Source organism: Phasianus colchicus, chromosome 6, assembly GCF_987193195.1.
Source record: "Phasianus colchicus chromosome 6, bPhaCol1.hap1.1, whole genome shotgun sequence".
Classification (NCBI taxonomy): Eukaryota; Metazoa; Chordata; class Aves; order Galliformes; family Phasianidae; genus Phasianus; species Phasianus colchicus.
Genome location: NC_143441.1, coordinates 9,518,299 through 9,533,346, shown reverse-complemented (window position 1 = coordinate 9,533,346; position 15,048 = coordinate 9,518,299). Strand labels below are relative to the sequence as shown.

Sequence of the window (15,048 nt, the reverse complement as noted above, 5' to 3'; positions counted from 1 at the left end):
TTTCTTCCCTTTGATGTAGCTTTTGGGCAGACCTTTTAAGCAGCATGAAGTAACAAAAATGCTCTTTTACTGATTACTTCTGCAAAGTAATGGCACTTCTTTACTTTCAGATGGAAATACAGGAGTCAGAGCTGCAGCATTATGTGACTACTAACTTTACAAAGAAAAACGGGGCTTTCTGCCTTTATCCCTTTCTTATTAGCACTTATCTGAAAAGGCATTAAGCATTTGTGTATCATCCTGAACTGCTGACAACCTTGTAGTCTGATATGTCTTACAACTACCAAATTTCTTGCTATGGCTAATTTTTAAAACGGTCATTCATGGCTATACGTGATGATATTTCACAGCTAGTACTGTGTTATATATCCAGTAATTTGTAGTGTTAAGATATTAAAAAAACGTGAATTATTTTCACTGGAGAAAAAAATCAATCTGTGCTGTCTTTATGCCTGCGGCAGCAAATCCTCAACATAATAACTTTTGAAGTATAATATGCAATAAACCACATCTTATCACCTAGCTGGCAAATGCAAACACAACCACGGAGCAAAGAAAAGGGCTTCAGGTCGAAATACTGAACAGCAATAATTTGTGATTCTGATGTTTCTGTATAAAGGGGAGCAAACATCCGTTGGTTTCAAGGGCTTGAACCCCATAATGCTGCCTGAGAAAGGTAGAAAATAATAGTCTTAATGCCTGCAAGTTGACTCTGGGCAGCTATTGTAACATGTGGCTTCCCTATAAGAGAATAATACATGCTTTTCATCATAGGATAACACATCCATCCCCTAACAAGGAGATATCTACAGAAAAATCACATCTGATATTTCCCCCTGCGATTCTTCCCTTCTTAACTCCAACCAACACCCAGCACTTTTAGCCCTAACTACCTGTACAGGGCAATTCACACCTGTATTTTGGCATTACCATCTTCTGATTTTGTATTTACCATGCTGTATTGTTGTGTTTTTTCCCATCTCTTCTGTCACCGATAAGCCAAGTTACACACACAAAAATCCCATGTATCATTCATGGACCATTCATCCCTCTTTTTGCTCGTTTTCCCAAGCTCCATGCATCATTCTGGTCAAATAAAAACTGTGAGTACAAGCAGATGCTGCTGGAGAGGAGTAGGTGCTTTTCTGAGCAGAACTGAATGCTTTTCAGCTAAGTTTTTAATATCAGAATGTCTTCTACAAGAACTACCCGAGCGACAGACTTATCTTCAGAAACGTCTGGGAAAACTGGATGATTCACACAAGAACACACACAACCATTTTCTTTCCCTTTTCTCTAACTTGACTTTTATTTAAATACCTCCAAAGCACTATGTTAATGTACACTTTTTTCTGCTTCGTGAACAAGTGATTTCTATGTCTCAAATAATATCCCTGTGCAGTTTATGTTTGTAATTATATTTTGAGTCTCATTTTTACAGTCCAGTTCCTGAGCCAAACACTATTGCCTTTTCATTTTGAATGATGCTTCACAGAACTGCAACACGTACTTGTACCATTCAGTTAAACAATATTTTAATGGATGTTCCTGTGTTTATTTTTCAGCACATTTCCACAAGATTACACATGGTACATTTTAGTCAAATTAAGTCTCCATAAAGTTCCTTAGTGCTAAATTCATTGTTTTTTTTTTTTAAAAAAAAACACTGCTGCATTAAAAAAATAGTTTACAACAGAAATTCTAGGTTATTTCATATTCTAGAATGCATTAAAAGCACAAAGTCATGCATATGTCAGAGAACACAGTATTTACAAATCTGTACAGTGTCTGCTCTTCTTTGTTTCCTGTGGCTTTTGCCAGGCAATTAGATTCTTACCACTCTGAGGTCAAATTCTCCAAGATACCATCTATCTGTTCTTTTAAAAATCTTTGGGAACGACGGCTATATTTGCGACAGGCCAAATGCTGCATTCCACTTCACAAAGTCTACCTGCCATGGAGTTAGAGACGGTTACCACTGTGACTCAAAACAGATCACGAGTGTGAATGAACTCCGCCAAGTCACCTCTCCTTACTCCAGCACTTCGCTGTGTTCAGCTTGCTGAGTGTTTTGGCTAGGGTTGTGCAGTAGAGCGGCGGATGCATTCACTTAGGACCTGGAGATTATTCACACTTGCTAGGCTTTTTCCTGTTCATTCAGAAAGGTAAGGAAGTACTTCATAGTAAACACATTAGAACTGTTTTAAGGGGTTCTAGAAAACACTTTCCTCTCCTTCCATGGTCGTTTTCAAAACCATTTGAAATGAAACATGCTGTTGAAAAAAGACCTCTGTGTTTGTATACTAACATCCAGTTTAAGAGTCAAGTTTTTGCATTTTATCAACTGGATGTAATTTCTCCCTTCCCTAAGTTCACTTTCCCTTTAAGCAGCATTCCGTATGAATACCCATCTCCCATTGCCAGCCTTTGTCCCCTCCAGACACCTCTTCAGCTGATGAAAAAGCAGAATGGTGAAAATCAGTCATTGCACAGAGTTCATATGGCAGAAATATGAAACATGGCTTCGACTGCCAGTGGTACTGCTGGCTTTGAATTGAAATTCAGTATCTTGGTCAGTCACTATCGTATTCAGAAAAGTGACTGACTTCAGGTTGGGTTCCCCTGCAAAGTGCTTCATCACCATCTGCTCTGTAATACGAGGCTATTCATCGTAACATCTGAAATCAGTGCTCTGAGTCCTCTTCTGCTGATATTAAAGGAAGAACGGCCCATACAGTATTCTCTGAATTCCAGGGAGGCATCATCGTTTCTATAAAAAGATTAGTATAAGAATGGCACTTCTTCACTAAGGCTAAAAGAGCACCTTCCATAAAAATACCTTAACGGTTTTTGGCTTGTTAAATTCATAACATTGAAGAAAAGTACCTTAGTAATCATTGCAATACTATCCATTAAAGTATGGTAGCAAATAGTTTTGCTTTTTAAGACACGTCAGGTAATAATTTGTTATGGTGGTTTATCCTGACCAGCTTGGTCAGGTTCTCAAAAAAGGAACAAACACCAAATGTGCAGTTACTCCAAAAACATCCTTTTCCCCTCCTCCCTTCCCTGTTCCACTGAGAGAAATCCAATCCAAGAAGGCCCGACCAGCCCTGCCATTAGATTATAATCAGGTAGCACGGAAATTAATCAATTAATTTATTATTAATAGGAGCAAAATGTAAAAGCAGAACAAACTGTAGATGTCCTAGCAAGCACACTGTGTCCTGCTGATGTCTCCAAAAGACCTTTTGATAAAAACATACAGATTCTTCAATTCTGAAAGGTCAGATATGCTAAACTGCAATTTCAAACAGATGAAATCTCGTCTGTCTTCTGTGTTCTTTTAGCATTTTGTCATCTTCTGCTTTCTGCACTGCTGGATTTTAGTATCCATGAGTCATGTGATCCTTCTAGCATCAATACTTTCTTCTGGTATCTAGCTTTTCTCCCAGAAGACCCTTGGTTAGACTTTCTGCATTTCGATATGTTGGTGGTGGTAGTGGTGGTAACAGTGATGCCGGGGCTGACACCTTCCATTCAGTTTATAGACAGAATTTTTCTGCTGCCGTTTTTTGAAAAACCACACAGCCAGCACAGCTGCAGCCAGTAACAAGCACAGGAGAATCACAATTACTGCTATGACAGCACCTTTACTTGACTTGGGACAATCCTCTCCCTCACAAGGTTCAGAAGTGGGGACTGGCTTTTCTCCAAGGCCCTGGGTTAGATTTTCTTGCTCATCTAATTCTGGGGATGATGTGCCAGTACGGATATCTGGAGCAGGCGCAGTGGTTGCTACTTGTGCTGGGTAGGCTGTTGTTCCTCTTTCTTCTTCCTCAGTAGTGTGATCGAAGGGGCTGGCCATCACAGAGGTTTCAGACACGGAAGTTCTTAAGCTGGTTGTATCCAACAGCACTGTTGTGCTGGGCTCCTGAGTCACAGTTTCCAGAGCTGTAGTTGGGTGGTCCCATGCAGCATCATCATAACCCCTGCTCACACTTAAGTCCTCCAGACTGCTCACTGATGTCAGTGGTACTGATGTCTCTTTGACCCTCTCATCATCTATACTCGTTGTGGCCGCCACAATCTGTGTTAAACCTTCCTCTGGAGCAGGGCTACCACTGCCCAATTTTCTGACTTCAACGTGATTTGGTTGGTCAGTTGTGAGGACAATGTCTTCCTCTGTTCCCATCGATCCATCAACTTTATCCCCCTCCTCTTCATCATCCTCTACCACTTCTTGTGTTACTGGATAGCCATCTAACCATGACTCATCAGTAATAGGAACTGTATCCATCTCTTCCTTTGTATCATTAGCTGTGAGAATGGGCCCAATGGGGAAATCCTCACTGTCATAAAACATTTTGGAACCGGGTTCGTCATAGACTGTCTTGACTCCGATGTGATTATCACCCTCAGAAAACTGTGCATTAGTGGAATCATCTGTCTCTTTCTCTGATTCAGGCTCACTGAAAGCCTCTGATGGAAACCAAAACAAGTTCTTTTGGCTTAGGAGTGAAACGGGGGATTCAGTTGGCGCCCTGCTTCCGTTTTCAGAAGTATCTATGTCCTGAGTAACCCCTTTAGTATTTCCAGTTCTTCCTTCCTCTGACTTTTTACTGAAAGAAAGCTGTTCTTGTTCCTGCTCGATTTCCTCTTTGCCGTTGGCATGTTCATTCTCAGCAACAGGTATTGATCTGTCATCAGGAAAATTATCTTCATAGTCAATATGTGCCTCAGTTTCATCTAGAAAAGTTAAAAATAAAGAAGCCAACATTTAATTTTTCCAGAAAAGTGCTGGACTTATTTGTTACAATAGCAAGAAGAAAGATGCAGCGAGGTATGATTTTCAGACAGTATTTTTTATTGTGTTGTTGCTTATTTGAAAAGGGGTGCTCCACCATAAACTTGATGCTCAAGATAAACTTTTAAAGAAAACAGAACAGGTGTCAATACTAACTGCTAAAGTCTTACCTTTCCAGATTTAAAAATGCATAGAAATCCAAATAACTTACATTTTTATCTTTAAGAAGGTCCTGAAAACTGTGTAAGTTTCACAGCAACTTCATCCCTTTTGACCCAGAAGGTTTATACTCAGTTCTTTGCATTCTTTTTTTTTTTTTTTTTATCATTACAGTATCTTTCTGAAATGACTTTGGTGTTGTGGTGAGAGGATATCTGGAGCCAAGGGAACTGAGTGGTAGTTTTTATCCCATAGGAGCTGTTCAGAGCTGCCTGGGGAAGATACCCTCACCGAAGCTGACACTGCATTCTGCTTGCCCTCATCTGAAAAAAAGCAAGCTTGCACCCTCAACTGCAAGGGTAGAGAAGTCTGGCTCCAACTCTTCAAGCCTAATTGCTAGATATCTAGATCATGCCATCTCCTTCTACTATTTTATGAATGTGAATATTACAAAATAAAAATAAAATACGAAGAGCAAGAGAAAAAACCACAGTGCAACAGAGGGGTGGATTCATCACAAAGTTGGAGCCTGATTTAGAAATATTCCCCAGGCCTCGTCAGACCTACCGCTCACAGCAAAATAGCCTTAACTCAGAGCATGGAACCGTGTTTGAATTTGAATGAAATAATGTATTGTAATTTATACTCTTCTATAGCCTTAGCCCAATGAAAAATTTTCCAAGCTAGACAGGGTGGTTGATTTTCAGCTCACACAAGTTTTACTCCATAGAAAGCTGATGTAATTGTGGAGATTTATGCTGGCATTAAAAGTCCTAGAAAATAGTGCCTCGGGATATGGAAAATAAAACAAAATGATTCAGGGTGAGAATTTTTCTTTTTAAGAGAGTGTTTAGTCTTTTGTGAAGACAGTGAAGCAATAAACCTGGCATGACATGGGAAACAAGAAATTAATAGGAGAAGCTGTATTACAAATCAATGCATTCATAAAGCCTTATCTTTTTTGCCTTTTTACACTCAACCAACTTTGAATCACATTTTCGTCTGGGGCCCACCTCAATTTCCAAATGAGTCACATTCTCCTCGGAGACTCCTTCCCAGACTTCTGGCAGAGCCATATTTGGTCTACTCTTAAGAAAGATTAGAAATATTGTCAAACCAGTCTGACCAAAACCACTTAGCGGTGATACAGCTCACCCCAGCTCACTTTTTGCCAGAACAGCTTAAGCCAGGTGCCAGAACAGAATGAGTATTAGCAAAAGGTATTTTTCTTGGAATAGCATCTGGGACTACCATAAAGTGAAGTGGTTATGCTGAGGAAAATAAAACGTGTGACATAGCCTGCAGAGAGTTAATACCTATGTAAAAGCTACCATGAAGGAGAAGTGGATCGCACACAAAGATGCCTGATTCAGCCTGCAACAAAACACAATGGGACCAGCAATATTTCTCTCTCCCTCCTAGTCCTGGTCTCCTCATCTGCTTGAATAGCCCTCTAGATCCTCTCCAAAGCAGGAAAAAACTTCCGATGTGTGGGAAAGACAGCTTAACAGACTGGGATTCCTGCTCTCAGAGTGGAAAGTTTCCTGGTAGGAATCTCACTTCTTGAATTCACCCCAACCCTCCTTCCAATAGTATTTCAGACCTTAGTGAATGACTGGGGGGTACTTCTGAATACCAAAGCATTTAGCTTCATTTTCGTGAAGCTCTGTGTGGGCCACTGCAGTGTAACATTTATAACCAGTCTTACTTTGTTCCCTCGTCTCGCTCCCAAGAATTTTTCCTACCTGGTGCTCTCTTTGCATGAAACAGTGCCCCACACCATTTTATCCTCTTAGCATTCAAATCCCTGATAGACCCTGGTGTCTGCTATGCCTGTTTTGCCAAAATCCGGAGTTCCTCAGGACAGCCTATAGCTGCCTATTGGATAGGCATGAACCATAACATCATAATGATGTGAGAACTCACCATTTACCAAGTCTACTGCTCATCACACCGATCTGTCTTCACCTGTATGTTTTCTTTTACCTCTAGCCATTTTTACCACTCATTTATTTTTCAGGCTAGAGTAGTCCAGCAGAGGACGAAAAGTTGATTTTCATGTTAAGGTATTCTAGTGCATGCACATACACCCGTAAACAAACATTATATTCACTTATGTTGTTTCTTCCAGAACTGTTCTTTGGTCAGCAAAACGCATGGGAAGCTAGCATTCATCCTACTGACCAGTGCGGACCATTGGTCAGTGATTAACGACTGCAGCAGTACACTGTTATGTATACAAAGCTCTGGCCCTCCAGTGCCTCTCTCTCCTGCGGCATACTTTCAGTCCTCCAGAAGAAAGTCCTGTGGAGACACATCAGGAAAGAGCTTGTGTACCTAGGGAAACACAAGCCCTGCATCTATCGGAACATATTATGAGTTGGTTGAACCATCAATCACGTTCCCAAACCTGCTGTCTTTTGGCCTCATCTTGTATGTATAGAAATGAATTGCTGCTTTCTTAATGCTCAGCTGAGGAAAGAAAAAGCCCATTATAGTCTAAAGAGAGCCTGAGATTGGAGTTCATTATGCACTGCTTGTCACTGCATAAGGGAGTCTTGTTCTTTTTGACAATCAGATTGTGGCCCAAGCTGCAAGGCTGCTATAATGTATTTTCATATGCAATCTCCTCTATTTGTACAGTTTACAGCAAAGACTATCAACATAACTAATGTTAGCTTATGGGATGTCAGAGTGAAAGCAACTATTGAGCTCTCTAACCATCAAAGGAAATACAGACCCCTTGCTCTGAAGCTTTGATTTACGTGATCCTGAATCGACTTACACAGTAATAATAGTCTATTCTTTATCCTGGGTCTCAGACCTTCAAGCAGGGCTTGGACTTAGCGTTTAGTGAGCTTGTGTTACCATGACAATCTTTTAAGTCAGCCATGAGCGTGATTTTCCACAAACAGATTGCACGACTTCTACACTTTTCTTTGCTCACCTCCTCAGCACTTTCTAGAGCTTTCTAGTTCTCTGAATTTCAGCCTTGGAACTGAAGAGCACCAACTACAGTAGATTCAGCTCCACCTCTTTTCCAAATAGTTGTAACCTGTATTTACATGCATTTTAAAGACAGCTAGCAACTGATTTCAAAGTGTTTGCACCTCCCTGGCCAGGGAGATCTGGTTTTAAGAAGAACCAACACTGAAATTAATTAGCTGGAGACAGAAATCTGTCTATATATGGTCACTGTTAGATCCTGCCCCTACCATCATCCTCTGGCAGACTGAAGGATCAGTGAGTTTTGCTTCACTGTCTGAGGGATTACTGAGGCTGAAACGAACATTTTCCAGTAACAGATGCTGAAATGGCATACTCCCAAAGATGTGAAGCTCAATTAAAAGGTAAAATCCTTTTAATTTAGCCTCGTCCTTTCTGGGAAGCATCCAGTCTCAAAAAGCTTTCATCTCCTTCAGCTTCAATCCTAATGTAAAAACAGTGACCAAACACAGAGACAGGCAAAAACAAAGAGTCTCATTTTCCACACTCTAGGATCAGTTTAATTTTTCTTCTAGATAGCATATTGGCATCCGAGCTCTATTTTGAGTGTTGCTATTTTGGACAACCATGAAGCGCCCTGCATATTTCAAGGAAGTATTTTTGGAGCACAGGAAATTGAAACTTGATTCTATGTAGCCCATCACCATCAACATTTCTACTTATAAATACATCTTTATTCTAGGAATCTCACGGTAGTTACAGCAAATATTAACACGCTGGCATCTGTCTTTAGGAGTGGGAAAGGAAAGAGCTTTAACATGGATTTGCCTGAGATCTTTCAGGTTTGTGAGCTACAGCATCTTGGAGAATTATCCATTTGACTTGGATCAGGCTCAGGTGCATGAATACCCTTCTGTCAAATTAGCCAGAGCACACCAGATACAGAATTGATGCTGCCTGCTTCACTTGCAGCAGCTATAAGAGGGAGGATGATTTTCAGTCTGGCAGAAAACCTGCTAGCATAAATACATAACTCATCATATTTTTTAAACTAATTTAGTTTGGCAGAATTATTTCTTGTCAGATTGATACTTTGCATTAATCTAACACGAGCGCTAAGTGACAGACCTGAAAAGAGAACCAAGGTTTGTCATAACAATCATTTTGACAGGCTTTGGGTGTATTTTTTGCTTATTTTACTCGCCCGTCACAGCTGCCCCTTCCCACTTAAAATAAGTAAATAAATAAAGCATTCAGAAAGAAAATGAAAAGCCACATACGTGCTGTTTTACCCTTCCCACTGAAAAAAAAAAAAAAGAATTAAATGATGGCAGCTAGTCATGCTCATGCACCACATTAATGTGAATCAATACTTCTCTTGAAAATTCAGAAAACATCATTTAAAGTAATGAGAGCAAGCTAAAAAAGCCTGGGGGCCGTAGATGAAGCTTCCAGCAGTGTTCAAAGTCACCTGAACCCTTGCCATGCTGAAATCACACAAAAACTAGACCAGCATTGAGTGTGCAAGGAGAGCACCCAAGGATTGATACTGCAGAGGCTCCTCAGATACGCAGGAGATAGGACTTCTACTGTCTCAAGCTTGTAAGTGGGAAAAAAAACAAAGCTGTCAAGGGAAAAGGATAAATGAATTGTGTTCTTCCTATCCAGTTTTAGGGCAGAGATCATAGAATCACAGAATTGCAAGGGTCCTCAAGAGATCAGCATGATCTCCCAGTCATCCAGGCTGCCTTTGCTTTTAGGAAGCAAACTTTGAAGGATGCTTATCCAACCTCATGCAACGCAGCCCAGACTCTCCTCAAAACATCAGCATTAACACTGTTGATATTGAACAAGTAGTTCTCTTCCGGGAAAAGGGGGGAAAGGAAGCAATTTAGCAACTGCCATCAGTGTGCTCTCACAGCCCAGAAGGCCAACTGTATCCTGGGCTGCATCAGAAGAAAGATGACCAGGAGGGAGAGCATTGTCCCCCTCTGCTCTGCCCTTCTGAGGCCCCACCTGGAGTACCGTGCCCAGGTTTGGGCAGGACGTGGAGCTGCTGGAGTGGGTTCAGAGGATCAGGAAGATGGTCAGAGGGCTGGAGCACCTCTCATACAAAGACAGGCTGAGGAAACTGGGCTTGCAACCTTCCAGTATTTTAAGGAATATTAGAAACGGGAGGGAAAACTTTTTACACAGATAGATAGCGAAAGGACAAGGTGGAATGGTTTTAAACTAAAGGAAGGGAGATTTAGATTAGATGTGAGGGGAAATTTTTCAGTGGGAGGTACGACTGCCCAGAGAAGCTGTGGTGTCCCATCCCTGGAAGTGCTCAAGGCCAGGTTGGATGGGGCCATGGGCAGCCTGAGCTGGAGGGTCACAGCCCTGCCCACAGCACAGGGGTTGGAACTGCATGATCTTTGAGGCCCCTTCCAAACCAAGACATTCTATAATTCTGTAACAGTTTGGTTTCAGTGCCTGGAAGGCAGCCAGATCATGGCACATAGTGTCTGCTTTCAGACTTCACCACAATGCCAATCTTCAGGTTGTATTTTGTGAAACAAATATGTTTTCTCCGCAGAAATAGAAAAAATAATAAACTGCAAAAACATGTATTTCTCTGCTTAAGGTTGCTTTGTTGGGTTGAATACCCCTGTGTTTGCAGCTAGAACACAGCATCTTTTCATGATGAGAAATTGCAGGAAACACCACTATGCAGAACCACTTTTTTTTGTAATTAAAAAAAAAATCTTGATTAAAAATTGTACCCTCATGTGTGAATGTACATTAAAGCCATGTGTAATACATTCTACCCTCAGTTTTGATCATACCTTATTATATGCAGAATCCACTTAACGTAACTCCTAAATGACACCTATAGTCAAACTTTGCCAAAATATTTTGGAATATATTTTGGAATAAGTGGGGATTAATGCAGAATACATTTTTTTTTCCTTTTGAAAGATGGATTTGCTAACTGAACAGTTGTACATTTACATAGCGGGTGCCAGAACAGACCATTTCTATCCCAAGTGTTTGAAAATAGAGAGGAAAGCTGATCATAAAGGTGCTTCTATGAGCAGCTTTACACACTATTTAGCTACTTGTATAACCAATGAATATACAGAGGTTATAGTAATGAAATAAACTGGAGAGTTTGGCTAAGCAGTTGTTATACCAAAAGAGAATAGAGAGAAAGCTTACCCACATCCTAAACTCGCTGTAAAACTCCAAACAAGGGATCTCCAGAAAGAGATCCTGCCCCACTGGTAGTCAACTCTTAAATAAGTCTAGGAGAGGTGCAACCAGGTTCCACCCCTTCCAGCAGCACAGCTGAATTGCCTTCACCTGTGCTCCCAGGGCTGACTCACTGCTCACCTCAGGTGGTCAATCAGAGGTTCAGGCTGTGATTCAGCAGTTCCATACAGCTGCTGGTAAGGTGGTAGGTTCTTAGATCTGAATCTGCTCTGGTTGTACAACCAGGAACAAAGAGCAGGCCCAATGCTTTTACACTAACACAGGAAAAATACAATGAGTGCTGTTTAGACAGGTATTCATTAGGGAAAGCTGTGCATAATGATGTGGGAGTTACCAGCAAGAGCTATATGAACAGCTATGATACCTGCAAATCTCAAGGTGCTCCATGAGGCCAGATAATTATTATCAGTGTTTCACAAAAGTGCTGGATGAAGCAGCAGAGAACAGCACGGTGACTTTCCCACTGTCTCATTATCACAAAATTTAAGAGTAGGACTGGCTTCTTTTAATACTCTGATTTTCCCCTTGTGATTGCATCTGCGCTGAGCATTGGTGCTACCTCCCTCTTCCAGCTGTTCACCCAGAGAACACTCAGCATCAGGGAACTGTATCATCTTACCCACCTCTAAGCATAGCACTTAGGCGTTCATTGAAGTTCCTTTGCGATCAGCTTTCCTCTGCTGTCAGCCGGTGAGAACAGAAACAGTGCCTCTGCCAGCAGGGACATAAATTCTCCCTTAAATCCAGTTATTAGCCTTCATGATAGAGAAGTTATTTGCTTGCCTCCAAGCACTTAGAAATTGCTGTGTCTGCTGTCTCCTGGAGTACTTACATAATAATTATTCTCCTCTCTGCTATGACCCCAAAATATCTGTCAACTGTAAATCAGGCCTCTTTTAATTAAATTCCAATATTTTTTTGTTCTTTTTTGACCAAGTTCTTTTTTATTTTTCGTAATGAACTCTAGCATCAATAAAACACACTTCAGTCTTCTTATGAAGCTTCCTTTCTTAAAGAATTGTGATCGGGAGGGTTGAATATGTAATTAATAATGATTCACTGAACGCATATTTTCTACCCCAGGTCCTCAAAGTGTTTTAAAAACATTAATCAAAGGCATCCCCTCAGCATGAAATCTACATTTAAATCATTTTAAAAATCATAATCCTCAGTGTAACATCTGCTCCCAAGTTCCAGCGTTGATGTTTGTGATTTTACAGCCACACTTTCCTATTTCTTTTAAAAATATTTTTCTCTCCCCTGTAGCTCTGTGAAAGGCTGAGGCAAAACAGGGGAAATAGACTATTTATCCAGGGAAAACAGTGAAACACACACAACTTAAATGGCCTGATTCTTTCCCGTCCTTACTCTGGTGTAAAACAGTTTTATTTCTACATCTGATGAAACTAGCATTTTCGTAGTGAAGGAAAAAGAAATGTCAGTTTGTTGCAGATTGTGGGAAATTCAGATCCACTGGGTTATCAGATGTAGATTTCCTTCTTTCCTTCTCTACCTCCATGTTCCCTAGCATCCCCTGCAGTATTTCACTTAATCATATGAATTGCTACTGTTAGCAGTAACAGTTCTGGAAGGTGAAGTTGTCCAGAGAGATGTCAGAAATGTTTTTGGTACCTCTGCACTAGTTGGATGGGTCTGAATATCTGGTTCCTTGCTACACAGACACAACTCATTGCCACTCAGAGAGAACTTTCCTCCTGATTGTTTCCACCTGGTGGTGTACACTCATGAGTAAGAACAATTCCTTGCAAGAACATGGGCATTAAGGAATGTGCCAGCACTGAATTGGGTGTGCTGACTCCAGCCTATTACATCACTTCACTCCAGCATCCAAGGAAACTGTCCACTCCGTCTGCTCAGTTGTACAACAGCTGCCCATTCTTTCATTAAAAAGGGATCTCTATGATGTCCACAAATATGATCTTTAAGATGTGATGATATCCTCTACAAAAATAAAAGATCTATAAGGTTATCAGACTACCGTTCTAAAACATTGGAGCAATTCTGAACTTTATATGTGGAATAGAATAATACAAGAAAGAGAATGAGAGAGTAAAATCCTGATTGCATCCAATGTGAATTCACAGTAGTATTTATTTTATCGTTAAACAAAGGGAAACTTCAAAGTTTCTTGCAGAACCTATGTACAAGAACTGCTCCAAAATTAATGCCTCCTACTTCATTGTGTTGATTCATTACATCAGAGGCAGTTGTTGGTGGGATAGCAGGAGAGGTAGAACTTTCCCACCAATATCCCATTACATTTTGCTGCCATTCATCACATGGTAGCAGAAGGGAAGTCTAGCAAAATGGTGTCTGACATGGCAGTGCATCTGAAGAAAAGGTGCGCCATTGAATTTTTCCAGGTGGAAAAAAATGGTGCCCAGTGACATTCATTGACACCTACTGAATATTTATGGAGGCCAAACAGTGGATGTGAGCACAGTAAGGCAGTGGGTGATGTGTTTCAGGGGTGGCAGGAAAGACAAGCCATATTCTGGATGGCCATGCACAGCTGTCACACCTCCAAGTGAGGAGCATCTTGATCAGCTCATCCACATAAACCAGCAGATTATGAACAGGAAACTGTTCACAGAGCTGAATATCAGTTTCAATCTGTTGGAAACTACAGTTACAACGTCGGAATATCACAAAGTTTACCAGTTTACAAATGCTCACCCAGGAGCAGAAAGAACACTGTATGTGAGTTTGTTGAGACCTACTCAACCAAAATGAGGCTGAAAGTGACATTTCTCTGGATCACATCATTAGTGGTCATGAGATATGGTGTCACTACATAATCCAGAGTCAAAATGGAAGTCCATGGAATTACAAGTGAATTCCCCATCAAGAAAAAGTTCAAGACACAGTCCTCAATGAATAAAGTGATGTGCACTGTCTTTTGGAATAGGAAAGGGATGATCCTTCTGGATTTCCCAGAACCCAGACAAACCATCCGCTCTGATCACTGCATCATGATGCTGACTAAGCTGAAGGCTTGAGCTTTCAGAACTGAGCCAAAGAAGAAGGCAACCTTCCACTCGCAACACAATAATGCCAGGCCCCATGTGAGTTTGAAGATGGTGAAGCACACTGCCAATCCTGGCTGGACTGTCCTACCATGCCCACTGCATAGTCTGGATTTAGTGCCTTCTGACTTCCGTCTATTTGGGCCAATGAATGATGGACTTCATGGGTAACATTCTCCTAGCAACGTCATCATCACCATCATAGCAGCTGTGAAACAGTGGATCACCTCCACTGGTGCAGATTTTTGAGAGTGTGGTATGCAGGCTCTTGTTCATTGCTGATGAAAATGCATACCTAATGGTGGTGACTACATTGAAAAATAGTGTAGCTGAGAAGTTGCTCTATCAAATGGTGTTACTGTGCTCTTTGTATCTGTTGTAGTTTCCATGGAAATAAATAGGAGACATTACTTTCAGAGTGACCTATGTATAAAGATAGATGTTTTTGAACATTTCTGAACTGCCACTATTATAATTTCCTAGAGCCTCTTTCTATTGTGGTTTTCTTTTCTGATTTGTTTTTATAAGAGCCCTATTCCTTGAGTCGAGCTATTTGATAATATAATCAATTTTCACTGCATTTAAGGGAATAAATATCTGGGTAGCCACTGATCTGCTTACAGAGAAATATCATGAAAGCATGGTTTATCATAAAAATTGCGTACTTTTTAATAAGGCAAATTAAAAAATATAACTTTTCTTTTTTTAACCTTTTCATCTTGCTGCCTAACACAAATTGTATTTCTGTGGGTTACTGCCACTCTGTCACAGTGTTCTTCTGTGGCACGGCCATTTCTCTTAACTTAACACATCTTTAATTTTCCCAACTTACCA

The 15,048-nt window shown here is 40.7% G+C and overlaps 1 protein-coding gene across 1 annotated transcript in view; it reads right to left on the bottom strand.

Moving 5' to 3' along the window:
• Positions 1-1,073: 1,073 nt before the first annotated feature.
• The window catches only part of SUSD5 (sushi domain containing 5), a 44,954-nt gene continuing 30,979 nt past the window's right edge, over positions 1,074-15,048 (bottom strand). The window contains exon 5 of the mRNA XM_031590393.2: positions 1,074-4,749. Within this exon, the coding sequence (XP_031446253.2) occupies positions 3,467-4,749 (1,283 nt within the window). The 3' untranslated portion in view covers positions 1,074-3,466. The remainder of the gene's footprint in view (positions 4,750-15,048) is intronic.